This window comes from Tachysurus fulvidraco, chromosome 26 (genome assembly GCF_022655615.1).
Source record: "Tachysurus fulvidraco isolate hzauxx_2018 chromosome 26, HZAU_PFXX_2.0, whole genome shotgun sequence".
NCBI classification, from domain to species: domain Eukaryota; kingdom Metazoa; phylum Chordata; class Actinopteri; order Siluriformes; family Bagridae; genus Tachysurus; species Tachysurus fulvidraco.
This window is the reverse complement of record NC_062543.1, coordinates 13,789,150-13,815,763: the sequence shown is the minus strand read 5'-3', so window position 1 is coordinate 13,815,763 and position 26,614 is coordinate 13,789,150. Positions and strand designations below refer to the sequence as shown.

Genomic DNA, 26,614 nt, shown 5'->3' with positions numbered 1-26,614 from the left:
TCTCTATGGAACCGGGCAGGAATCAAGCGCGTCTCCCCTAAAGTTTTTAGTTCGAGCCTGACACTTATCAGCCAATCAGAAATAGGTACACAATAGCCAATCAGAAAATAGCACTATCTGGGTAAGATTTAATGCAACAACCCAAAAAAAAAACATTCATTAGAGAGGGTATTTTCGATGTTTTTGTTTTTTTTTTATTGGGGGGGGGGGATGGGTTTGCTGGGGTGTTGGAGATGTCATGCTTGCCTGTCTTCAAAACTTGAGAGCCCTGCAGACGTGTGTGCTGCATGGTGGCAGCACGTGTATTTTGTGGATTGTTTGTGTACGAGTCCGGTTGGCTGGGCATTTGTTTTTGTATTTCTTTTTTATAATACCTTATACATAATTCCAGCCTCACATCACCAGCTTCATTCTGTGGGAAAATAATTTTTAAGTCATTGTTTTATTTCCTTTTAGTTCTAGCATATGTCTGTGGATAATATAGAAGCCCAATCAAGTTACAATGCTAGTTAAATTCAAACTTTACATTAGACTTGTGGTTCCTGTATTTCATTAATATGAAAGGAAAAGGGGCAAGGTAACTCAGGTTATCATTTGTCTCTTTGTGCCATTTGTCCCGTTGTTTAAGGTGGCCATTTGATTCAAGGTCCGAGTCAAGAAGGAATGCCAAGCATTAGAGGTGAACTCATTTCTATGTTAATGAAGGGGTCTGAGAAAGACTGTTATGTTAATGGGATTAAGGGTGAAAGTCCAGGATCTGGTGTGGGGGCTGTTACATCCTTTCATGTTTTGATTGTCACCCGAGTGTTTTGTCGCTATCTGATTGGACTGCCCCCTAAAATGTGTATATTTACCATGTATTACAACTGTAAGTCAGACTTGATGACTGCAGCACCCGTGCCAGTACGCTCTGACTTGCAGACTCGTTTCATCGTGTATCTACAATAAAGACTACTGCACAAGGACATCCAAGTCTCCTGGTCTTCTCTGGAAAAAGTTTACAACAGATGGTGCCGTGACCCGGATAGAGCTTCTCATCTCACTAAACTTCTTCAAAACTTCAAGCTCCAGAATCTTCAGATTTTTTCCAACTCAACTTTGGTTTGGTGAGTGTCACTCTATCCAAAGAACCTACAGACCAGTATACATGTGGTTATCCTCTGCTTTGTCAGGGAAGAGTTAACAAACAGCTGCAGGGTTTGGTTTAACTACAATTTTGGTTTATCCTCTGTTTATGCAGGGACGGATTTTGGGTTATCCTCTGTTCAGGCAGGGAAGAATTTTTTGGCTTATCCTCTGTTGATCAGAGAAGAATTTTGGTTTATCCTCTGTTTACCAGGGAAGATTTTGTGGTTTATCCTCTGTTGATCAGGAAAAAAAATTGGTTTATCCTCTGTTTATCAGGGAAGAAATTTGATTTACCCTCTGTTTATTGGGGAAGAGTTTTGGTTTATCCGCTGTACATCAGGGAAGAATTGTGTGTTATCATCTAGAAATCAGAAACAGTTATGGGTTATTCCCTACTTTAGAGAAACTAACAGTAGATTGTCTAAAAAGAGAAATCCCTAGCAATCAAAATGTTTCAAAAGAATGCAAGACTGATCCCCACTACTGAAAAAGGTGGATTAGCTACCCCTTTGTGGACTAGTGGAGAGTTCAAATCACTGTTAGATGAGCAAATGAATGTTATAGTAACAGACTCAGTCAAACAGAATTTGACAAAGAAATATGGCATTCATCCAGGCAAAGTATGGTCTATTGAAGAGTGCAAAAAGGTGCTAGGTGCTTGTATCAGAAAGAAAAATGTCAAAGGAATTATCTGTTGCCACATGGAATTTTGTGTTACCTCAGCACAAGAGCATGCCCAACGTATTGCAGAGCTAGAAGAGCAAAACAAAGAATTACGTGAACGAGTATCTTCCATCACTAATGTATATACTGACTTGCATTTCTTGTCTAACCAAGAGGGAGATAATGTGTCCTTTAGTGACCTTACTGATCAGCCAGTCAATGCCCTTTTGTGTGGAGCTCGAAAAAGAGTTCAAAGTAGAATAGAAGAGGCAGAAAATTCTCCTTGCCCAGCTCCAGTATTACAAGTGCAAACTGTCATTAAAGCTTTAGGGCCTGAAGCAATAGAGAGACTTTCTCAAAGTTTGCCATCAGCACATTCAAATTTTTTTGAATTTAGGAGAGCATTAGCAAAAAAACTGCGTCTCTATGACATGTCTCTAGTGGAAGTCACTCAACTCATGTCTCAGGTGTTAACAGAATCAGAATTTAAGTGTTTTGAAAGTACGGTGTATACTTCTGATTTTAAACGTGCCAGCAAAGATGAGTTTCGAGAAGGAGTCCTTAGGATACTGAAGGATATTATTGGGCCAAAGATTGACTGGGCCAGAGTCACTAGCTGTGTGCAGAAAAAGGAAGAAACTGTAAGTGAATACACTGAAAGATTTTGTCAATCTGCAGTTGCATACAGTGGAATAGCCAACAGTCCAGATGATGTGTTAGATGATAAGGGACCATTAGTCAGGGCATGGTTTGATGGCCTTTCATCAGAGTACAGGAATGCTCTTCCTTTCTTAGACCTTACTTGGTCTATTCAAACACTGAAAAGCAACTGGGACAGGTTAGCGATCTGGGAAAGGGATTCTGATGTTAAGATAAAAGTCAGAACAGCCGCAGAATCGCTAAATAATTCCTATACAGAGACTAGGCAAGAACCCGGATTCCCTAAGAGAGAGGGAACATGTAACTATTGTGGAAAATCAGGGCACTGGGTAAAAGATTGTAGGAAAAAGCAGCAAGATAACAGAAGAAATTTACATAACCCCTCACCCACCCAGCCTGCTTATAACCCAGAGGTAGTCCATCCTCTTTCTAGTGAAACCATAGGACAGCTTGTTCAGGCCTGTACAAATGCAGTTTTAGACCAAACAATAAAAGTCAGGTGCCCAAATTCAGTATCCACATCAGAGAATCAAGCTAAAATCACCTCCTCCTGTTGGGGAAATTGGTTAACTACTCTCACAGCTCTCAACTTGGTTTTGGACCATGCCCCTGTCACTAACCCATCCTCTTGTGTGATGTCTGCAATGACTGATGTTCCTTTAGAGGATGAAGAAATGACTCATGATTGTGTTGTGCTTACACACTCATCTTCAAATGCTATTGCAGAGAGTCCGCTAAATAATGTTGATTTTGAATTGTTTGTCGATGGTTCAGCTCAGGTCATTGGAGGGAATAGAAGAGCAGGAAATGCAATGACCTCTGTATCTGATGTAGCAGCTTCTAACCGTCTCCCAGATTCCAAACCTAACACTGCAGAATCTCAGGGTAAAGTTCTTGCAGACGTTGCTGCTAAAAAAGCCTGTTCATACGGTACAGTGCAAGTTGGTACTAGAATGACAACAAGTAGTGTCATTATGCCTCCAGACTCTCTAACAGACCTCTACAAAGATGTTCCAATGTATGAAGCATGGAAATGGTTAGATAAGGGAGCCATGGTTGATTTAACAGGCTGCTGGACCAAAGGGGGAAATTATATGGGAACAGAATCACTTCTGCCATATTTGGCTCAGCAGTTACTTAACTTAAGTCACATTAGTGCAGCAGCAATGATTCAACCTTTGTCAAATCACTGGTGGAATCCTGGAATCCGGCTTGTAGTGGTATAGCCACAGAGACAGCTAAACGCTGTGTTGTATGCCAACAGAGTCAGGTCGAGTAGAGAGAGAAAACAGGACGTATTTTACAGGAGAAGTAGTGAAGAAAGTTGCCAGAATGCTACTATGTAAAAGAAAAAGGTGGATTCATGTCTCATACTGTAAAGTAATTTCATCACCTGCAGGGATAGACTAGGACACACAGACCAGTAAGGAGCCCAGGGAGGAACCGAAGGCAGTAGGCCTCGGGGGTCAACCCGGTGGTGAAGACTTCCTTATAGAATTCCCCTTTTATTAGCTTATTCCTACCTAACTGGTCCTTAGGTGTCATAACACTGCAGATTAGGGAAAGTAAACAACAACAACAACAACAACAAAAAAAACTATACGATCACAGAGATTCTGAAAACTAAAAACTATACGATCCTACAATAGATTCTGAATATAAACTGTAGTATGTAAATATTGCTCTCCTGCTTCTCTCTTGCTCGCCTTCTTATGTTTGTGTTACAGATACAAGGACTGAAAAGCACTGCGACAACCAAGGCAACAGAAGCACCAAAGTACTGACATGTGAAGACATCTGCAGAACCACTGCTCAGGACTGGCAGACAACATTCTTCATTTACCTGATGACAAAAGGGAAATCATATATCAAGCTACAATGTGCACTGCAAAAGCTTCGGACTCCAGGAAACAACAAATAACTATTACCCTTAAAAAGTTTTCTTTTGCCTACATCTTAGAGTTGCACGAATGTCTATGTTAAAGCACTCATGCCAGATATATATTTTTTGTAAATAGAAAACTGAGTGTGACTTTAATTTATTTTTTAGTATTGAATTAAATCTTTTGTGAGAGTTATTAAAACTCTCAAAGGGGGAATTGTGGGAAAATAATTTTTAAGTCATTGTTTTATTTCCTTTTAGTTCTAGCATATGTCTGTGGATAATATAGAAGCCCAATCAAGTTACAATGCTAGTTAAATTCAAACTTTACATTAGACTTGTGGTTCCTGTATTTCATTAATATGAAAGGAAAAGGGGCAAGGTAACTCAGGTTATCATTTGTCTCTTTGTGCCATTTGTCCCGTTGTTTAAGGTGGCCATTTGATTCAAGGTCCGAGTCAAGAAGGAATGCCAAGCATTAGAGGTGAACTCGTTTCTATGTTAATGAAGGGGTCTGAGAAAGACTGTTATGTTAATGGGATTAAGGGTGAAAGTCCAGGATCTGGTGTGGGGGCTGTTACATCCTTTCATGTTTTGATTGTCACCCGAGTGTTTTGTCGCTATCTGATTGGACTGCCCCCTAAAATGTGTATATTTACCATGTATTACAACTGTAAGTCAGACTTGATGACTGCAGCGCCCGTGCCAGTACGCTCTGACTTGCAGACTCGTTTCATCGTGTATCTACAATAAAGACTACTGCACAAGGACATCCAAGTCTCCTGGTCTTCTCTGGAAAAAGTTTACAACAATTCCTAGTGCTTGCTTTCTGTGTGTGTTTGGACCTCTCTGTGTGTGGGATCTATGTTTGCCATGTTTTCTTGAAGTGGTTATAAGTGAAGGTTTGTTTTGAGTTGTGTTAGTTTTATTTGAATTGTGGCATTTTTTACCCCCTTCTTTTCAGTGTGTATTATCATAAGGATCTTTCCCTATGTATTAAGGGTCTGCCACATGCCAGGAAACTAGCAATATAGTAAGAGTGTGAGCTGGCTGTTAACATCTTGGAGAGCTGGGACCAACTTTTGATTTATTTACATATCATTTCATGTCTTTGTTTGATTGTGCATCATTTGCTGTCCTATTTTTGTAATGAATCTTTGTACCTTGAGTGATTTTGAAGTGTTTCTCTTTAAAACTAATTTTAAAGGAGTGGCGTAGTGTTACACAAACTTCAATGTGAGAAAAGCAAAGGTGTGTGCTTCAGCTGAACAAGTACAGAGATAAAGGGAGACTGCTGAATGAGAACAGCAGGTTGATAGTTACGTGACGTACGGCTATGGTGACCCATACTCAGAATTCGTTAACTGCATTTGACCCATCCAAAGTGCACACACACACCATGAACACACACCCGGAGCAGTGGGCAGCCATTTATGCCGCGGCGCCCGGGGAGCAGTTGGGGGGTTCGGTGCCTTGCTATCTAAACAACAGGGATCAAACAACTGTTCTGAAAGGCGTACTCAACCTATAACACCTAGCAGCAAGAACGAACAAGAGCTCAGAACAGTAGAGAATCAACACCATTACCTGATGGGAGAAAGCAGAGGTGGGAACTTGAGTCACATGATGACTCGAGTCACAATTTTCAGGACTTGCTTGATTTAAAGTATGAAAATTACTTGACTTGAAGTTGAATACTCGACAATGACTTGAACTTATAATAAACAAACAGCAGTAAAATTCATTTTAAAAAATAATTGTGACATATTAGCAAAACTAATCCGCATCTGTGCCTTTAACACTGCACAATTCAAACCACGCCAAACATGGCAGCCAGTAGTCGAGCTCCACAAACTCGTTTAGCTATAAGGACATTGAACTGGACCGTGCCAATAAAATAAGATTTGCCAGATGCAAAGTATGCATTGCTGGAATATCCGACATGACAACCACAACATCAAATTTCATCTGACAGTTTAAGATCCACAAGGAAAGTTAAAGTAATTTCTTTATAGTCATTTTTACTAAAATCTATCTTAGTGAAACTGACTTTAAAGAAATTACTTTCTTACCTTTCCTTGTTTTTAATCCTTCCCTTCCACTTCAAATTCCACTTGAATTAATCCTTTCCTTCCAAGTCGTCATTTTCATACTTAAATCGATTAATAATGTAATGAATTAATAATTTCTTTGTCATAATTTGGCCTTGGTTGCATATTGTTTTTTTTTTTTATTATTAGAAATTTGATTATTTGAGATACGTCTTGTAAATAGATGTATTGGGGAATTTTAATGTTGAGGGGCATCTTAAAATGAGCGGACCGCTCTATATCACACATAGGTTGTGTACACTATATAATGTCTATATTAAATGTGTGCATTTTAAAGTGTTTGTGTGGACTGGACTGGAAGTGCTGCACAATAAACCATTACTAGATTGCAATCTTGATTTGAACACCCAAGTAATCTTATTCCTTATTTCTGGCCCAGAGAGAGCAGTTATCATGTATAAATATGAAATAGAAATACAGATACTGTGCAGTTAAACAACTTTTACAATCATTCAAACATCACAGAAATACTGAGATAAAAGTTTGTAGTTCAGATGTACACACTTGTGTGTACGGGATTTAAAAGTAGTGATTTAAAAGTAGCAATTAAAAAAAATGGTTACTTAAAGTAAATTGATGTTTCAAAAAAAGTTTGTCATTTACAGTGACTGTCACTTAATGATTCATTCAAGAGAGCCTTCAAAAACACTGATTCATGCAGTAATGAAAAAAGTGAAGCCTTTTTGAGCGAGACATTGAATCATACGGTATATGCAGTTTCTGACAGCTTAATTTAATTCTTTTAAATTAAAATTTTTTAAATAGACTACAGCAATTAACATTTTGTCAGAACATTTAGTAAATTACATGAAATTTATTTGAATTGTCTTTTTAAAATTATCTCAATGTATCCAGAATCATCCAGCTCTAGAATATTGTGTAGGTTTATTTGTAATTTTACATTTTTATGTTTTAGATCTGATTCTCCTGGAGGCAGAGCATACCATACCATATGGAACAGACAGGTCATGGAGATGAAGAGCAAATCAAAAGTGATGAAACTGGGCTGTACTTATACCACAAAAAGCAGACAAAATCTACTCATTTCAGCCTTGCTGCCCAGCTCAACCATTACATGGACAATTGTGATGGCCAGAACTTCCATTTGTTTTGGTGAATGAATAAAGAGAAAATGGCTTCACTGATCCAAATCGCAGTGAGAGTATTGCTGTAGCTGTGCCTGCTTCAAGCGCATCTGTCGAGCGTGTGTTCAGTCATGGAGGGATAATTATGTGGCCCCATCGTTCACAGCTTAGTGCCAATGTCTTCGCAATCCTTATTTTCTGTAAATGCAACACATTTTAGTTTCAATTCAATTGACAGATTGGATTATACGTCTTAGACCCGATTTTAAACGTTTTGTGTAAATAACACAATTTAATTTTATTGTAGCACAGATATGCATATGAATCATATATAGCAAATGTATAATGAATAAGATGCATAATATAATATATATTTTTTTTTAGTACTGTGCCTTGAATTGACTTGATTGATTTATCTGAACTGCGACTTGAGACTTGACTCGAAACTTGATGGTTGAGACTTGTTTGGAATTGACCACGTGTGACTTGTCCCCACCTCTGGGAGAAAGTGACGATTATCCTACAGGGAGCCATGATGACAGTGAGCAAGAATCATTCACATTTGCTCATGTCACAAAGGACAATTCATATGCTCGGCTCACTCCTGTCATTGTAAAAAAAGATGAACTGAAATTGAAATGGACAATGAGGAGCAGCAGCAGCAGCCGCCACAGCAGTAGCCTGCTCCTGTAGAGGCAGCAGAGTGTAAGGAGCAGCCAGTAGAGCCAGAGGGGCCTGTCACTCAAGAATTCACAGAGCCCATTGACGTGGAAGCATTCCCAACAAAACATGGCACAGCAACAAACACTGCCAACATACTGGTGAAGGACAAAATTCCACGGTGGTTTCTACCAGAATGCATAGACTCAGACCGAGGAACAAACTTTACAGCTGCAGTATGAAAAGACATATGTAGAATGTTAAACTTTCGTTCTTTTATTACACTGCCCTTACAGTCCACACGCATCAGGACAAACAGGATTATAAAAGAATGCTTATCAAAACTTCAACAGGAAGGAATGTCCTGGCCTCAGGCAGTACCTACTGTACTCTGCAGCATTTAAGCAACCCACAAGAAGGAAACAGGACTAAGCTCTTTTAAGATCATTATAATCAAAATAACTGCATGTTTATTACATAGTTACTTCATCTACACCTCCAGAGGACATTTTCAAAACCTCAACCAAACAAAACAACTCTGCAGAAATGGGTCCGTTCTTAATTCACAGTTCGTCAAGTTCAAGCACCTCTCTCTCCTCACAGTAAATGCAAGGTGAGAATTTTCATGTTACCTGCTGATTCAACTCCCCTTCTCTCGCCTTTGACACATACACATTTACATAACTACATGCAACTCCACCATTTTTCACAAACATTAATGAGGCATGGTCTTAAACACGATCTTTTGGTGCAACCATGATTTTCCCTCCTAGGAAAATATAGGAATGGGGCCATATTCACTTACACACATCTACCTCCTTTATCATCGAGCTTTTCATTTCATTTCAATTGATTCTTGCTCCTGCATGGAGGTGCCTGTTTTCTAAAAAGGAGTGTATGAGAATGTTAAGTTAAATTAAGAACACAATCAGACTCCCGTCCATAGACTAGTCTGATCTGTTCTGAAAGAATCTACAAAGTTGTTCCCTTGCATTATTAATTAATTTCTTCCATAAATCATGTGGCTTGTTATAAAAAGTGATTACACCCAATTAAACACCTAAATGTCAACACACATTAAACCAGGTCTGAACTTAAGCTTTTTTATTATTTATGATAGATGAGAAAAGAAAGTACAGTTTTTTATTCATAAAATGATGATGAACCACATTATCATAGACAAAGTTTCATTAACCCCAAATAATTAGTCCAGGTTTTGCAAACTTGACTTAGACTTTTCTTAATCTAGTAGTATGCAACATGTGGCTCTTGATGCCTTGACAAAAGCCTCAGTCCATTCCTTGTGAAGTTCACCCAAATTCTTGAATTGAGTTTGCTTGACAAGCCTCTCAAAGCTCAAAGGTTCTCTCGGTTGGTTGTGCAGCTTTTTTTTTTGATACAGCACTCTGTGCCAGCCAGCTTCTTTGGCAATGGGAATATTTGTGGCTTACTGAATATATTTAATACACGAGATTCACTATTTGAGTTGAATTATTGAAATAAATTAACTTTTCCATGACATTCTAATTTATTGAGATGCACCTGTATAGCTGTATTATATAGACAGTAAAAAAACACTATGCTTAATTCTAAGAGAAAAGGAGCAACTGAAAAATGGTCAGGTTTATTACAAACAAAATCATTATCAAAACATTTTAAGTGGAAATTTAAGGGAAAGTACATGAGGACTATGAGTAGTAGCATAGTAGATAATATAATCAGTGAAATAAGATAAAAAAAAATACTTTTGGTATATAAACAGGTTTAAACAAGATACTAAATATAAATCATTGTATAGGTAGTTATTGTACAGCCTTAAATGAAAAAAAATCTAAAAAAATGAACGAAAGCACAAGGCAACAGTTGAGAAAAATGACAAAAAATGACCAGTTCTTTCCTCTTGCAGTTTCCTGTTGCATTCTTCCCAGACCTCATCCACCTAGGCAGCACCAGTGTCAGTTTGGGGCAGGAACTGGTGCTGGATCATGTGGCCTAGTCTCAAACTAAAAATCAATAAAATGAATCATTTAATACAGAAACACTTACTGCATTACAGTGATTACACTAATCAATAATAATGATTATAATTATGATGATAATGTCTAATAATGAGCAAATCTGGATAGCTTATATCATTTGTTACTCGTATTAAAATTAAAAACAACACAGTATTTTTTAACCATTATATATATGTTGAGCCCAACATAAAAAGCATTTTTGTATCTTTAGTCACAGAGGGGGAATGATTATTTTACCCCTACTTCCTTACAATTTGGTTATAAGTGATTCCCACCCATTAATAAGCGCTATCTTATGACAACAGCAATCATGGCAAGTGAAGACTAGCATGTTCTTGCAGACACATGAAGTATATAATTCCCATGTTTCACTGTGACGGACAGAAGAAATGTCATTAATCCTGAGCAGCGTGACAGAAAAACATTTACCCTATTGTGAGTTTGGCATTGGTGCTGTGCAGGATTAAGAATTGAGAATCATTAAGATATTTTTTCATTACTTTTTGTTGTCTATGTTCTCTATCAGCTCTACAATATTGATATTTACACTGTCATCAAATTTATTTATTTCCCTAAATCATCTACTATACATTATAACTTACCATTCAATGTTTAATTTACACTTCCTAACAACAGTTAAATAGTAGTATCTAAGTTTTATTGCAGTATATTTCATGTACTTACATATACTGTATTAAGTGAATATTTATCTGGAATTATTGACCTTATGAGATACATTTGCTTTAAAATTACAAGTTACTCACGTAGCGGATTCAAAAATTATTTGCTGTTTCTTCTGATTGGTGCTGCTGGCTCCTGAGTCTCTTCACTCACTAGAAAACATAAGATCCAGTCAGAATGAGACATTCTTCATAAGGAAGAGTTAGACAGATGAGATCATAAAGGTATGACACATAAATAATAATTAGGGCCCGAGCACAGACTGGTGCGAAGCCCTATTGTTTTTGCTCGGGTTTATTATTATTATTTTTGTACACATTGGCCAATTGGGGTCCTTTAACATGCTCGAAAACTCTTGAAATTTGGCACACACTTCAGAGTTGTGCGACGCTAGGCTCGGGCAAAGGGTGGAATACGGGCGTGGCGGGGGGCTCTGTAGCACCCCCTGTAATGCAAAAACAAACATTTGTGCACAGATCGGGCAATTATGTACGCACATGTACGAGAGTTGGTACGCATATAGATCTCATCGGCCCAAACAACTTTCGCGCTCTAAACTATGAGCTCCAACAGGAAGTCGGCCATTTTGGATTGTTTTATAATTGCATGCGTTGAACTTTTAAATATTCCTCCTAGGGAATTCATGTGATTGACATCAAAAGTTGCCATGGCAAGGCGACTAAGTTATGGCGAATTCAGAAAAATGTCTTATATATGTACGTTCGGCCAAGGATTCCGATCGCATCGATGCGCTTATTGTGAGTCACGGGTATAGCACCACCAACAGGCCCCAGGAAGTGTGTAAGTCACAAAGGTGGATTTTTTCACAGTTGCATGCAATGAAATTTTACATACTCCTCCTAGAGGATTCACGCGACTGAATCTAATGCGAAATTGTGAACAGATTTTTGATATCTCAAACACTGTTGCCATGGCATCGTGTCAAAGTTTACTTTTATCTCAAGCATATTTAAGGCTTTTGGTGTGCTTAGATTAACTTGAAATTTTACACATACATCACATTTGTCAGCTGTTAAGTGTGGACAAAAATGTAAGACCAAGGTGTGTCTAAAATGTGGGGTTTTACCCCATTTACCCACAGTCCCCAAATAGGTCAGTAACAACATAAAATAGTCAACTGATGTTTACCCACTTGATGCACTTGCCCACCGTGCATTGTTTTCTGGGAGGCACCGTATAGCGATTAAAAAAACGTGCGAGGGCCCACCATCGCTGCTTGCAGCTATATTTTTCACTGTTAAATTTACACTTAAAACAAATACATTTAAAGATAAGACAAGTTGCAACATTGAGAATCATTACGATAAATTTAATGTACTTTAACATTTTACCATGTAGATATTTACCATCTGAAAGTACTACTGGCTTACTGAGAAGAATCTGTTTAAATATTAAATTACAAGTTACTCACTTAGTGGAGGCAAAAATTCTTGGCTTTTTTTTTTCCTGATGGGGGCTGATGATTCAGGATCTGTCTGTTCCTGCAGCTGCTTTGGTTTCTCCTCCAGATTCTCCAGTTCTGAGATTTTCTGGTCTTTATTTCTCAGTTCTATAAAAAATTGGGCAGGAGAGTGAGCTGAATGATTAATGTGTTCAGAACCACTGATCAGCTACAGAAACAGTGCTTATTATGACTAAAGTCAAAAGGACTATTTATAGTTATTTAACAGGAAAGTGAGCAATGCATTAATTATATTTCAGTAAAATTGCTTATGTATCTTACTTGTTTTTTTAAACTCCCACTCAGACCCAAATGTAGTTCAGTTTAAAAATGACTACACATTTAAAATACATAAGTATTAGTTGAGGCTTTGAAGGGCTATGAACTAAGAGCACTGTTTTTAAATATATTAACATTTCTGTTAATTAACACTAATATCCTGAGCTTTGAATGAGGGATGAGATTCTTCTTGAAAAAACAAATACACATAAAAACTACTCAGTTGTTTGACATACGAGGTTATAACATTTACTATACTGATTAAAATACATATAGACATAGTGTGTGTGTGTGTATGTATGTATATATATGTATATATATATATATACGTGTGTATATATATATACGTGTATGTGTATATATATATATATATATATATATATACACACGTATATATATATATATATATATATATATATATATACGTGTATATATATATATATACACGTGTGTGTGTGTGTATATATATATATATATATATATATATATATATATATATATATATATATATACACACACACACACACACACACACACACACACACACACACACACACACACACACACACACACACACACACTCAAGAACAAAATCTTTTTATATCATAGACAGGTTGTAAGAACTGCTTCAAAATATCAAAAGAAGAAAGGAGCAAGAGACAAAAAACAGAGATTGAAATTTATTGAAAACAGAATTTAAACTCTAACAGGTTAAGATTTAATAAACAGATGTGTTTACTTTTGTACCTCCTTCCATACTCACCAGTCAGTAGAACAGATTTCTCCATTTTCTTTCTCTCATCTTCTGTCCATTCTGTGTCTCTCTGAGGAAGTGAATAAAACAGAGTGAAGGTTTTATACATGACTCCATACTGTGTGTAAATAAAGTGTTAAATAAACATGAAGTGTTTCTCTGTTCAGATCACTGTGTGTGTGTGTGTGTGTGTGTGTGTGTGTGTAATATTACTAACAGTACACACTGAGCTGATTGAGGTTGATTTAAACTGATATTGTATTCAGTAACACACTGAGTTTGAATGCAGCCAGCTGAAGAACACAATCATTAAACACTAAACTGAACCTTACAGGAGAGAGAAAAAAAATCATCTCCAGGAGAATCAAGATGTTTGGTCTCATTTCTGCTGTGGTGACGTCACACAATATCACAATGAAGTCATGTTCTTATGCATCATAATCCACTGTTCCAGACATTTACATCTATTTTTAAAGACACTGATTGTGTTTAATGTTATTTTATGTTCATTAGCTGACTTTTATTTGTTCACAATCGTCAGTCAGCGATGATCAAAGAACACAAGAAACACAGAAACTGAGAGAATTTTATGTTTTTTATCCCAAAAGACCACCAGACTGATCACCTCCAATAATTTTCGGGTGCCATTAATTTGAGCACAAAGATTTTAAGAAAAACGTTTTACTGTAACTTCATTTTGTTAGTGTTGTAGGTCGTCTGCATCGATCCTCAAGTTAAACTGAACACGTGTTAAACCTTTTATATGTTGCTTTAAATGGAATTAAAGACAAAGTTTTCAGATAAACATCAAAGGAATGAAGGTCATCATTTTTCTTACATTTATTTTGTTTACGTTTCCACAAAGTGTTTACACTCCTAGAAATAATAATTACATCATAACAACACCAGTAATAACAGCAGATTGTTAGCAAAGAGTTCAACAACTGTGTTTCTAGAACAATCCAATGTGATTTTTTATCCACAATAAACCATCACTGGGAGCCGGTTGCCATGGTAACTCATTTACCCCTCTGGTCTAATTATAACATAAATTATGATTTTTTATGTTGCTATCATCAGTAAGACATTAATGAATGTAATATTTTATAACAGTTTACTCACCTGTTCAACACAGATACCTTTAATTACAGGAGGATGTGGGGAAAAAAGCACAATAAGTTTGTTGAGATTATTAAAAATGCATTGTAATTTTCAGTATTTCTGTATTTTATCCTGTAGTATTAGCTGTAAACATTCCTAAAAAGTCTGTTTTGATCCTGTACTGTATTGTTTCTCTTCTCTTTCTGCTCTTCAGGATCTTTCAGTATTAATGCAGTAAGAAACAAATTCCCCAGATGACTTACTTCCATTCTGTTCGAATCTCTTTCATGCAGCATTATCAAGTGTGACTCTCTAACTCACATCTCTCTGTAGTTCTGTTCACTACAGTAATGTTAGCCAGGATCAGTAACTTTAATACAGAGTTATTGTTATCAAATCACATTCAAACAAAAACCTTCAGCTTTTTCTCTCTCAGTATAAGTGTGTAGGTCCGATTTCTGTGTCTGTACAACACTAAATGACAAACTAGACACCAGCATGATGAATGTTCTGTTAGAGATCACAGTCTGTTATGTTCACTACACTATGCTCATGATGCTCAGATATCTATGTGCTATTGCACTCTGAACACACAGCACAGTCTAATCTATTTCATCTGAACAATAAATATATTATTCATGCAGCATCAAGACATCACTAGCACAGAAAAGGGGTTTATACTCACGTCTCTGTTCAGCCTGTGAAAGTAAATAAAACAGTGTGAAGATTTTATGCATGATTACAAATGTGAATTGTTCCATGTGAAAATGTGGAAAGTAACTGTTACTCTGGTTAAAACACAGCTGATGTGTGTCTTAATAAAAAGGAGGAAAACTAGACAACAATCAGTCATCACACACAGTAAATCTGTATCATGTAGCATTGTGCTAATATACCGCTAGTTATCCTTAAGGAAGAGAAATATCTTATGATTTATTGGAAAATCCTATTTTCTGATCTCTGCATGTCTTTACCAATATACAGTATGTCAGTATTTCTACATTTCCCCCTGTGTATTTTAAATATATAGTGAAATACTTTGTAATATATCTCTGTGCTATTGTAGTAGATAAAGGAATATACAGAATATCAGATTCTCACTTCCTTTAATTATAAACACAGACATTTATCAATGTAAAACCTGAACAGATAACAGAATGATGTTCTTTACTGCTGCCTCGTCTATATACTGGTTACGACAGCATGTGACATGTCGCAGTAGATTAGAGAAGATGCATGAACTCTTTAACGCGTGATTTTTCTTTCTTTAATAAAAATGTACATTAACCCTGTTGCATAAGTTTACACACCCTTGTCTAATTGCTAATGTGGCAGTGTTCAGAATCGACCAATCACGTTCAAATTCTTGTTAAATACTAACTAGAATATACCTGCTGTCAATTAAAGTGACTGATGGACACCAAATAAAATACAGCTGTTCCTGTAGGATTGTTCATTTTAGTAACTGGAAAAGCCATGAGGCTGCAAAGAGCTGACAAAGCAGGTACAGGATCTCATTGTTGAGAAATATCAATTAGAAGAGGGTTACAAACAAATTTCAAGACATTGAATATACCATGGAACACTGGAAAGACAATAATCAACAACCTCTAAAACCTCTAATATTATCCAGAAGCCCAGAAACTGGTCAGGGTGGCTGTCAAGATGCCCAATATAAGATTCTTCGACTGCACTTACATCTCAGAGTATGCATTCCCCTACACATTCGTTGTCACATTTCTCAACTGCGGCAGCAGAAGAGATTTTACAACTCATCCAGTCCTGCAATACTACCACCGGCCCATTGGATCCGCTCCCTACCACTATGCTCCAGACCATCTCGCAAGACCTTTTGCCCTTCATTTGAACTATCGTCAATAGATCCATAGCATCTGGTCAGGTACCAACTACTTTCAAGGGAGCAAGGGTTATTCCCATCCTAAAGAAACCTGCTCTGGATCCATCAGACATCAGTAACTACAGACCGGTATCACTTCTCTCATTTCTTTAAAAAATTCTTGAACGCATTGTGTATAATCAACTGTCTGTCTATCTCTCACAGAACAACCTCCAAGACCCCAACCAGTCTGGCTTTAAAGCAGCTCACTCTACAGAGACAGCCCTTTTGGATGTCTCTGAGAAACTATGTAGCGTCTTGTACCAGTCATTTTAGATTTCATGTCCCAGGCACCCTAAATTTCAACATCTACTCCTCATTTAACCGATGAGCAACCCAGTTTTACACACACACCTGGCTCCAGGATGACTGGAGCCTACACAAAGACCAGATAACCCCATGCGGCTTCTCTGATTAGGGGGGGCCCTCAACACACACACACACACACACACACACACACACACACACACACACACACACACACACACACACACACACACACACAACACAATGAGACATTCCTTTTACTAATAAAACCCAAAGATAAGGTACTCTAAGGTGCTCATTTTTATAACCCTTTTTGTAATGTGTCCTTCTTCTAAGACTTGCCTGACTTAAAATTATTTGCTCCTTAATTTCCTGACAAGGGTGTATTTTATTCATGTGTCAGAAAACAACATTGTATTTTAAAATCCGTTATACTCTATCATCATATCTTACTGATCATGGCATGTTAATGTATACCTGTTCTAATGCCGTATGCCCCTTTAGGGTCTGATGTCAGAATGTATACAAAGCTATCGTTTTCTTTTTACTTCCCTAATGAAAGTGCATCTTGTTTTATGTTTCATTTTTGTTTCTTTGCCTTTATCTTTGCCTTGATTAATGATCTATGTATGTAATGTACCGCTGCCTTCATACCGTCATTACCCTTCATGTTTAGTATCCAAATGACCACAAAATTATCGGTTACTCATTTTTCAAGCACTGGTGTATTTTATTTGAGCACGAAAGGCGCCATACCGTCTTAATACACCCTGGATCAAACTTTAAAGTCATCTAAAAGTTTGATAGCTAAACCACGCCCACAGACACCTGAAACAAAGGGAGTTTTTCCCTCCAAAACCTTGACAGAAGTATTGGTCATCTCCCCAAAGATGGGTGGAGTTCGCGACCTTTGAATTGTCACAAACACCACTAATCCGTGGTCAGACTTCCGGAACAGCTTCAAGACGACTCCATCTTCCTTTAAAGAAGTTCCAGCAAGCTTCACTTCCAAGAATGACAACTCCTCTGATCTTCAGGAGAACTTTGAAGAACGTCTGACCCCACCCTAACTGACTTTTCAGAGATTTCTCTGTTGCATCCGGACTCTTGTTCAGTAAGCCAGTGCAAGTAACCGTTACCTTTACCAACCAATTTAGATGCGTAATTTTAAGTAGGAATCTTTCATTGAATCTTAAAGTGAATTTAAGTTTCTGTGACGATTTCCCAGTTAGGGTGTGTTTTAATTTTGAGTCTAAGCTTGCCATCCCTTTCCTTCCTTTCTCTAGTTTCTTCTTTCCAGTCTCTTCCCCCCTTTCCCCAATTTTAATTTCTTTTGTTTTATTTTATTTTAATCTTCGTTTGCCCTATTTCTCTTGTTTGTTTGTGTAGTTAGTTTTATGTTGTGTTTGTCTCATTCATTAAATGTCATAATTTTGAGCCACAGGTGATTTGTCTCTGAGTATCGCTCACAAATTAAGGTACCTGCAATATCTGGTCTGAACTACATGTTCTATTAAGTTAATTTAATTTAAATTACGGTATACAGTAAAAGGAGAGCGGATCTTTCTTGGCCGGAAAGATACCGCCTTCATAGAATTAATAAAGGTTACACGGCCTGTTCGGCGGACGAACAGACGAAATAAGCGTAACGTTAATTCCAGTACCGTTAATTTCAACTTAGGTTAAAATATTTGGAAGTCACTATAACACGTTATAGTTGCTTATAAATATTTACCTTGCTTCGCAAGCCAAAATCGCTACAACTACATGCTGCTAGATCAGCCAAACTGTCATCCATCCTTATCCTCTTTGACCTTTCAGCAGCGTTTGATATGGTCAACCACAAGACTCTCTTATCCACCCTCAAGAGTCTTGGGATTTGCGGATCAGCTTGGGAATGGTTTGCTTCCTACCTGGAAGGACGCTCGTATCAGGTAACATGGAGGGGAGTGACATCTGCTCCACGCAGACTCTCCACTGGCGTCCCACAGGGCTCAGTACTTGGTCCTCTTCTTTTCTCCCTGTATACTCACTCTCTTGGTGAAGTTATTTCATCATATGGGTTCTCTTACCACTGCTATGCTGATGATACACAACTTATCTTCTCTTTCCCACCCTCAGATGCCACAGCTTCTGACCGGATCTCAGCATGTCTGGCAGAAATTTCATCATGGATGACTGCTTATCAGTTAAAGCTCAATCCTAGCAAAACTGAACTGCTGTTCATCCCAGGTGATTCATCCCCAGGTCATGATCTTGCTATATCCCTGCACAACGATCTGATCTCCCCTTCAGCCACAGCTCGCAACCTTGGGGTAACCGATGCTGGCCTACAAAGCCAAAAATGGACCAGCTCCCTCTTACCTTAAAGCCCTCATCATTCCTCGCACTGCACCCCGCAACCTCCGATCTACCAGCACTGCTCGACTGGTTCCACCATCTCTCAGGGTAAGAGGCAAGTATACTACAAGACTCTTCTCTGTTCTGGCACCAAGGTGGTGGAATGAACTTCCCCTAGAGGTCTTTATTCAGGAAACACTTCAACTAGCACTTCTTTCCTTATCTTTTGCATTAAAAAAAAAAAAAAAAAAAAAAATTTGAAAATTTTTCATTTTAAATTTTAAAAAATTTTTTAAAAAAATGGTATATTAAGTATTTAACATAGTGAACCAGCATTAATGTATTCAATGTTAGAGATTTAAGCACTTATCTACGTCGCTCTGGATAAGGGCGTCTGCCAAATGCTGTAAATGTAAATGTAAATTCTTCATATGTCTGAGCTACAGGTTAGAGTGACAAGATGGAAGTCTGTTTTGTAAAAAAAAAAAAATAAAAAATCCAAGCCTGGCTAAAGTTATCAACAAAATATATCCAATCACCCAAAACTATGTGGAATAATGTTTTATGGTCTGATGAGACTGAAATTAAACCTTTTGGCCATAAAAGCAAAGGAAATGTTAGTTATACTGATAACAACTCTCTTGTTATAACTCTTAAAAAAGAGTGAATGATGTGATCAAATCTAAAGGTGCTTCAAATATGTATAAATTTAGGGGTGTGTCAACTTATACAACCAGGTTATTGTACATTTTTATTTTTTTTCCCCAAAAATAACTTTAATACATAAGTTGCAATTTCACTATAAAACTGGAAAAGTTTCTGATATGATTTTTCTTGTTTTCATTTATTACACAAAACCCTGCAATTTCAACGAGGTGTGTAAACTTTTTATATCTATTACTTTTTTTTTTCTACTTGATTCCTGGATTAAAATGTAATATATGTGATAAGTTTATAAAATATCAGCTTTTACTATTAGTGTGAAGTTGAGTTATTTACTTACCGAGTCTGTGAGAAGTATCATGTAAAACAACAGAGAAAAATGTAATGTTAGATAAAATACAATGAGAAAAACTTATGATTTACTGTCAGAACAGCTGATAAACAATCTTCACTCTGTGCTTTCAAAGATGTTCAGCTACAATTTTAACTATTTTAATAAAATATAACAACAGATAGTGAATCATTATGTCAGAAAACTGAGGTGTCGTCATGTATTAAAACCCAGACCCAATCACAGGGAAGCTAAAAACACTGCATCAGTTACCTCAAAGTTAATACAGTGTTAGTAATAAAAATGTAACATGTTAAACTGTACTGTTATAATTTTTACAGGAATATCAATCTTATTTTTGTCAGGAAAAGGTTTTAGAGCTTTGACTCATGAATCACTGATTTGAGCTGCAGTACGTTACTCATCTGAATGAAGAAGTTCGCTCTTATTCTCCACTCATTCTGACAGTGCAGTTCATTTAAAAACTAGTGATTGGTTAACCTTAACAAGCTACTGCTAGTGTTATCTAAAATCATACACACAATAAATTAGTATGAATCTGAGTTAGTGTTAGCTGCCTTAGTCAACCTCATCAACACTGTCCTGTTAATTATCACCATACAAACCTTATAACACACATTTATTGTAGGAAAATATGGAGGAGATATTAAGATGAACTGAGCTCATAAAAATGACTGTGGAGCTGTAAATGAAATGAAAGTTTGGATCATGTTTCATTCACTAACATGGGAACTGGAGGAGTTAATAATTGCACTGCAGACAGCCACTAGAGGGCGTCAGAGGCATGTTGGCTTCACATTATTTTACTACACTTGATCTTAGCCAAAAGGCAGAGAAGCGAGGCTTTTCTTCATGGGATTCAGCTTGTGTGTTCTCATAGATATCTACACCTAGATGTCGCCTTGTATACGGCAGTACATTGGAACGAATGCATCAATAGAACTTCCATCTTGGTACAGGGGACCCCCTCCTCTTAATGCATCAGTGTCAGTGTAGGCAAAGAAATAAAATCACCATAAATCGTCATGAATGCGATTTTCTAGTTTTTTTTTTGGTTCGTTCCAAATGTCAGACATATTTATCAGTAAGTCCAGAGAAAATTTAAGGTTCTGATATTAAGATAATCTACTTTTTCACAATATAATGCTTAGTGCTAGTAGGTCTGAGTTTATTACTTACATTCTTCCACTTGAGTAAACTTCAAATGAACAATCGCTACTTACCTTATAGCCTATTGCATGCTAAAGAGCTACAAAATTGTGTCTATACATGTTAATTTAAACATTTAAATTGTATTGGTTTATTAAATATGATACACAAAGTAATTTGCAGGTGGAAGCAAAACACAAATTTGAGAGGAACATAATGTGAAAGTCAGACACAGTAGTTGAGGTGCCAAAGACTGTTCAATCTTTTCCCGCAATACGTTTGCCACATTAAATAAGTATGTAGTAAAGTCACATAAACCAAATAAAAAAATAAAAAAATCTTGAATCTCAACAATGTGATCACAAAGACCAAATATGTCATATATTTTTTTTTAAATTAACATGCGATAAAAAATCCAAAATCTTTTCAGACATAATGTCATTAAATATGTCCTTAAGTGAAGTAACTTGATAAAAGAGCATTCTGCTTGTGTTAAGTCCAGAACAATCTAATAAAATATGTTTGACAGATAAGGGAATCTTACAGAACATACATAAAGTCTTCAACTGTAAGCAAAAAAGCATGGGTCAATTTTTAATGTCCTTTTTAAGAGCTTCAGAATCTACAAACATTGTCTGTTTTCCTAACTGTTACAAACTAATGGGTAACTAGCATGGATTAGCTGTGGTCATATTCAATATCATAAAGCACATTCTCACTTGTGAAATGTAATCCCTTGATGTCTGGTTTTTAGATTTTGCTCGTTTGAACATCCAAATGCAGCACAGACGTCAGGCATCGTCCATGAATTTGAAGTACAAGACCACTGTTCCAAGATGGTGGCGGTTTTGACTTTTTTGATTTTTAGGACCCCAAGGCAACATCTAATGTAGATATTTAAGGTGTGTTCTCATATTATCTATGGTTGTTCAAATGAACAAAAGTCTTTGTTTTAGTTTAAACTGATATTCAGTCAGTCTCTGATTAATAAATAAATAAAATTAGATAAATAAATCCCTCGTTACTTCATATTTGTATAAGCTGCTGCTTTTAAGCCCTTGTGCAGGTTTGTAGAACAGTGAAAATTAGAGTTACTGTTAATTCAACTCAAATGATCTTCACTCCACATTAGTAGCCTGTATACTGAATTTCACTGAGTGTGTTTATGTACTGAGATCAGAAACACAGATGATGTGGAGTTTATACAGTGTGGAGATCAGGAACACTTACACATATATACTGTAATCTCTTCTGTTCTGTCTCCATCAGTGACCTGACAGAGGTAATATCCATCATCTGACTCTGTACAGTCTCTCAGCTGTAAGGAGACGTTTCCTCTCTCCAGCTCCTGAGTGAACAGACTCACTCTGCCCTCATAACCTCTCCCCTCTGTCACCTTACTGTTCTTATAAACACAAACACAGTCTGTCCTCTTAAGCCACCGGATCTCCAAGTCAACAGCACTGATTTCAGGAGACAGACGACATGAGAGAGTGACAGCAGAGCGATTATACTGCTCTCTATCACTGGGACCAATGAGTTTAAACTCATCTGTGTGGGAAAACATAGACACACACACACACACACACACACACACTGACAAACACACACAAAATTACATTAATCTTCAATTGTAAATTGTTCCTTGTATTTTAGTTATTAATGATGTATTTTAAACTGTTAGCCATTATAACATTATATAAACCTAACTGTAGTTTATATCTGAGATTTTACTGGTCCATAAAATAAACTTTAATAATAAAAAAAATTGTAAATAATGTAAATAATATCTTAAATGGAGAATGTGGGAAGTTGTGAATTTCAGACTACAGGCTTACTGGAGATCTTATTATTGAACACTTAAGGCTATAAAGATGAACAGGTGTGTTTACTTTTGTACCTCCTTCCATACTCACCAGTCCGTAGAACAGATTTCTCCATTTTCTTTCTCTCATCTTCTGTCCAATCTCTGTCTCTCTGAGGAAGTGAATAAAACAGTGTGAAGGTTTTATACATGACTCCATACTGTATGTAAATAAAGTGTTAAATAACATGAAGTGCTTCTCTGTTCAGATCACTGTGTGTGTGTGTGTGTCTGTGTGTGTTTGTGTGTGTGCGTGTGTAATATTACCAACAGTACACACTGAGCTGATTGAGGTTGATTTAAACTGATATTGTATTCAGTAACACACTGAGTTTGAATGCAGCCAGCTGAAGAACACAATCATTAAACACTAAACTGAACCTTACAGGAGAGAGAAAAAAAAATCATCTCCATGAGAATCAAGATGTTTGGTCTCATTTCTGCTGTGGTGACGTCACACAATATCACAATGAAGTCATGTTCTTATGCATCATAATCCACTGTTCCAGACATTTACATCTATTTTTAAAGACACTGATTGTGTTTAATGTTATTTTATGTTCATTAGCTGACTTTTATTTGTTCACAATCATCAGTCAGCGATGATCAAAGAACACAAGAAACACAGAAACTGAGAGAATTTTTTTTATCCCAAAAGACCACCAGACTGATCACCTCCAACAATTTTCTTTTAGGGTGCCATTAATTTGAGCACAAGGATATCAAGAAAAAAGTTTCACTGTAACTTCATTTTGTTAGTCTTGTATGTCGTCTGCATTGATCCTCAAGTTAAACTGAACACGTGTTAAACCTTTTCTATGTCACTTTAAATGGAATTAAAGACAAAGTTTTCAGATAAACATTAAAGGAATGAAGGTTGTCATTTTTCTTACATTTACTTTGTTTACGTTTCCACAAAGTGTTTACACTCCTACAAATAATAATTACATCATAACACAATAACAGCAGATTAACAGTTTAGCAAACAGTTTAACAACTGTGATTCTGGAACAACCCAATTTTTTTTTATCCACAATAAACCATCTCTGGGAGTCGGTTGCCATGGTAACTCATTTACCCCTCACTGATCACTGGTCTAATTATAACATACTGATGATAGCAGCATAAAAAAGTAATTAATTAAGACAAAAATTAATGTAATATTTTATAACAGTTTACTCACCTGTTCAATGCAGGTATCTTTAACTACAGGAGGATGTGGGGGAAAAAGCACAATAAATTTGTTGAGATTATTAAAAATGCATTGTAATTATCAGTATTTCTGTATTTTATTCTGTAGTATTAGCTGTAAACATTCCTAAAAAGTCTGTTATGATCCTGTACTGTATTGTTTCTCTTCTCTTTCTGCTCTTCAGGATCTTTCAGTATTAATGCAGTAAGAAACAAATTCCCCAGATGACTTACTTCCATTCTGTTCGAATCTCTTTCATGCAGCATTATCAAGTGTGACTCTCTAACTCACATCTCTCTGTAGTTCTGTTCACTACAGTAATGTTAGCCAGGATCAGTAACTTTAATACAGAGTTATTGTTATCAAATCACATTCAAACAAAAACCTTCAGCTTTTTCTCTCTCAGTATCAGTGTGTAGGTCAGATTTCTGTGTCTGTACAACACTAAATGACAAACTAGACACCAGCATGATGAATGTTCTGTTAGAGATCACAGTCTGTTATGTTCACTACACTATGCTCATGATGCTCAGATATCTATGTGCTATTGCACTCTGAACACACAGCACAGTCTAATCTATTTCATCTGAACAATAAATATATTATTCATGCAGCATCAAGACATCACTAGCACAGTAAAGGGGTTTATACTCACGTCTCAGTCGAACCTGTGAAAGTAAATAAAACAGTGTGAAGATTTTATGCATGATTACAAATGTGAATTTTTCCATGTGAAAATGTGGAAAGTAACTGTTACTCTGGTTAAAACACAGCTGATGTGTGTCTTAATAAAAAAGACGAAAACTAGACAACAATCAGTCATCACACACAGTAAATCTGTATCATGTAGCATTGTGCTAATATACCGCTATGTTGGAAAAAATCTTAGTAGAAATAATTAAAATATTATTCCTTACAATACTATAACCAAAGTAAAGTACTAGGCCTTGCAAAATATTACAATTGCTGTCATAAGACATATGTAGGTGATGTTGTAGGCCAAAGATGTTTATTGCAAGCAGATTCGGGGCTGTCAGGCCTAGTCAGTCTGAGCACATTTGTAATAACAACTTGTTATGTAGAAGGGAAAAGACCATGGTTCCCAGACCTTAGCTCATAAATTGTTATGGAAAATGAAGAACACCATGGTTCTCAGACCTTGGGCCATAGCAATAACATGTTATGTAGAATGAAAAAAGAAAACAGTGGTCCACAGACCTAGGCCCTGAAAAATAAGGGGAGGAAAATCCATAAATGGGCATATGGGTGAAAGGTAATGGGAAATAAGGGGAAATTGGGTCAGTGTATTTAGAAAACATAGAAGGTTATGCCGGTAAATAAGGTGATATGGCACCTGGGATCCTAGGAGCGCCAGGGTATATATTGAGAAGATATCTGAGGTTTTTTTTGGTTCTTCTGGGTTGAAGGTGTGTGCGCGCGTGGGGGCGCGCGCGCGTGCGGGCGCGTGCCCGTGTCCGCGGGTCAAGGTGGGTGGTTTTTATTTTTGCAAGGACATCGCGAGAGTTCTTGTTTTTCTTGATTGATTTTGCATGACATGCTCTTTTTGGGGGTTTTCATTTGTTACTTTGAATTTGGCAATTTATTACTTTTAATTTGGCAACTTGTTACTTTGAATTTGGCAATTTGTTACTTTTAATTTGGCAATTTGATACTTTGAATTTGGCAATTTGTTACTTTTAATTTGGCAATTTGATACTTTGAATTAGGCAAATTATAATTTGGTGGCTGATTGACCACAATAAAGAAGTCATTCTCATCCAGGTCTGAGGAGTTTTCTCAGTATTTTTGTAGTAATTATAGAGTTAACAGTTAAGTTTAACTAAAACAGTCTTTAGTAACCAAAAAGTCTAAGTGTGGAGATCACCCTGCGATGTGTCGACTTGGAGACCGGCTCTGAGTTCCGACATATCTAATGGCACCCCAGATGGGACTTCAAAGGGGCTAGCGTGACCTGTGTCCGGGACCAGGACCACTCTCTCTGAAGGGTCACAGAGGCCGGCCATAATATTAAGGTAAGCAGACGCCTGTTATATTCGAAGTCTGTGCATAGTGAATCTGTGACCTGGAAAGGGAGGGGTGGCCCTGGGAGGCGGACAGCTGCCCTTGAAGTCAAGAACTCTTAAGGGTGAAATACAGTATAATAACTGGAAGAAATAGGAAAGAGATAAAGTTGTTTTGATTTGTGACTGTGTGAGTGGCGGGGTAAAATCTCATGAGCGGATTCTGTTGTGAGAGGCACACACACTTAGAAAGAGAGAGAGGTGTGTGTGTGTGACAGAAAAAATCTCATGAGTGAGTTCTGTTGTGTGAGACACGCACACGGAGAAAGAAGGAGAGGTGTGTGTGTGTGACAGAACAAAAATCTCACGTGTGAATTCTGTCGTG

The 26,614-nt window shown here is 37.0% G+C and overlaps 2 protein-coding genes across 3 annotated transcripts in view; both read right to left on the bottom strand.

Annotated features, from left to right (window-relative positions):
• LOC113636639 (trichohyalin-like) overlaps window positions 1–26,614 on the bottom strand; it is a 501,252-nt gene that overhangs the window by 304,502 nt on the left and 170,136 nt on the right. The window lies entirely within an intron of this gene.
• LOC113643936 (butyrophilin subfamily 1 member A1-like) lies at window positions 9,279–24,704 on the bottom strand. Of its 2 annotated transcripts, XM_047809451.1 has the most exons (10): window positions 24,200–24,704; window positions 23,069–23,129; window positions 22,383–22,748; window positions 19,992–19,996; window positions 15,170–15,182; window positions 14,506–14,522; window positions 13,393–13,453; window positions 12,321–12,458; window positions 10,972–11,040; window positions 9,279–10,192 (listed from the first exon to the last, which is right to left on the bottom strand). In XM_047809451.1, the coding sequence occupies exons 2-9, from the start codon at window positions 23,091–23,093 to the stop codon at window positions 10,988–10,990; spliced, it is 678 nt and encodes a 225-aa protein (XP_047665407.1). In that variant the 5' UTR covers window positions 23,094–23,129; window positions 24,200–24,704; the 3' UTR covers window positions 9,279–10,192; window positions 10,972–10,987. The 2 variants fall into 2 exon arrangements, with proteins under 2 accessions (XP_047665407.1, XP_047665406.1); XM_047809450.1 differs by having other exon boundaries at window positions 23,069–24,704.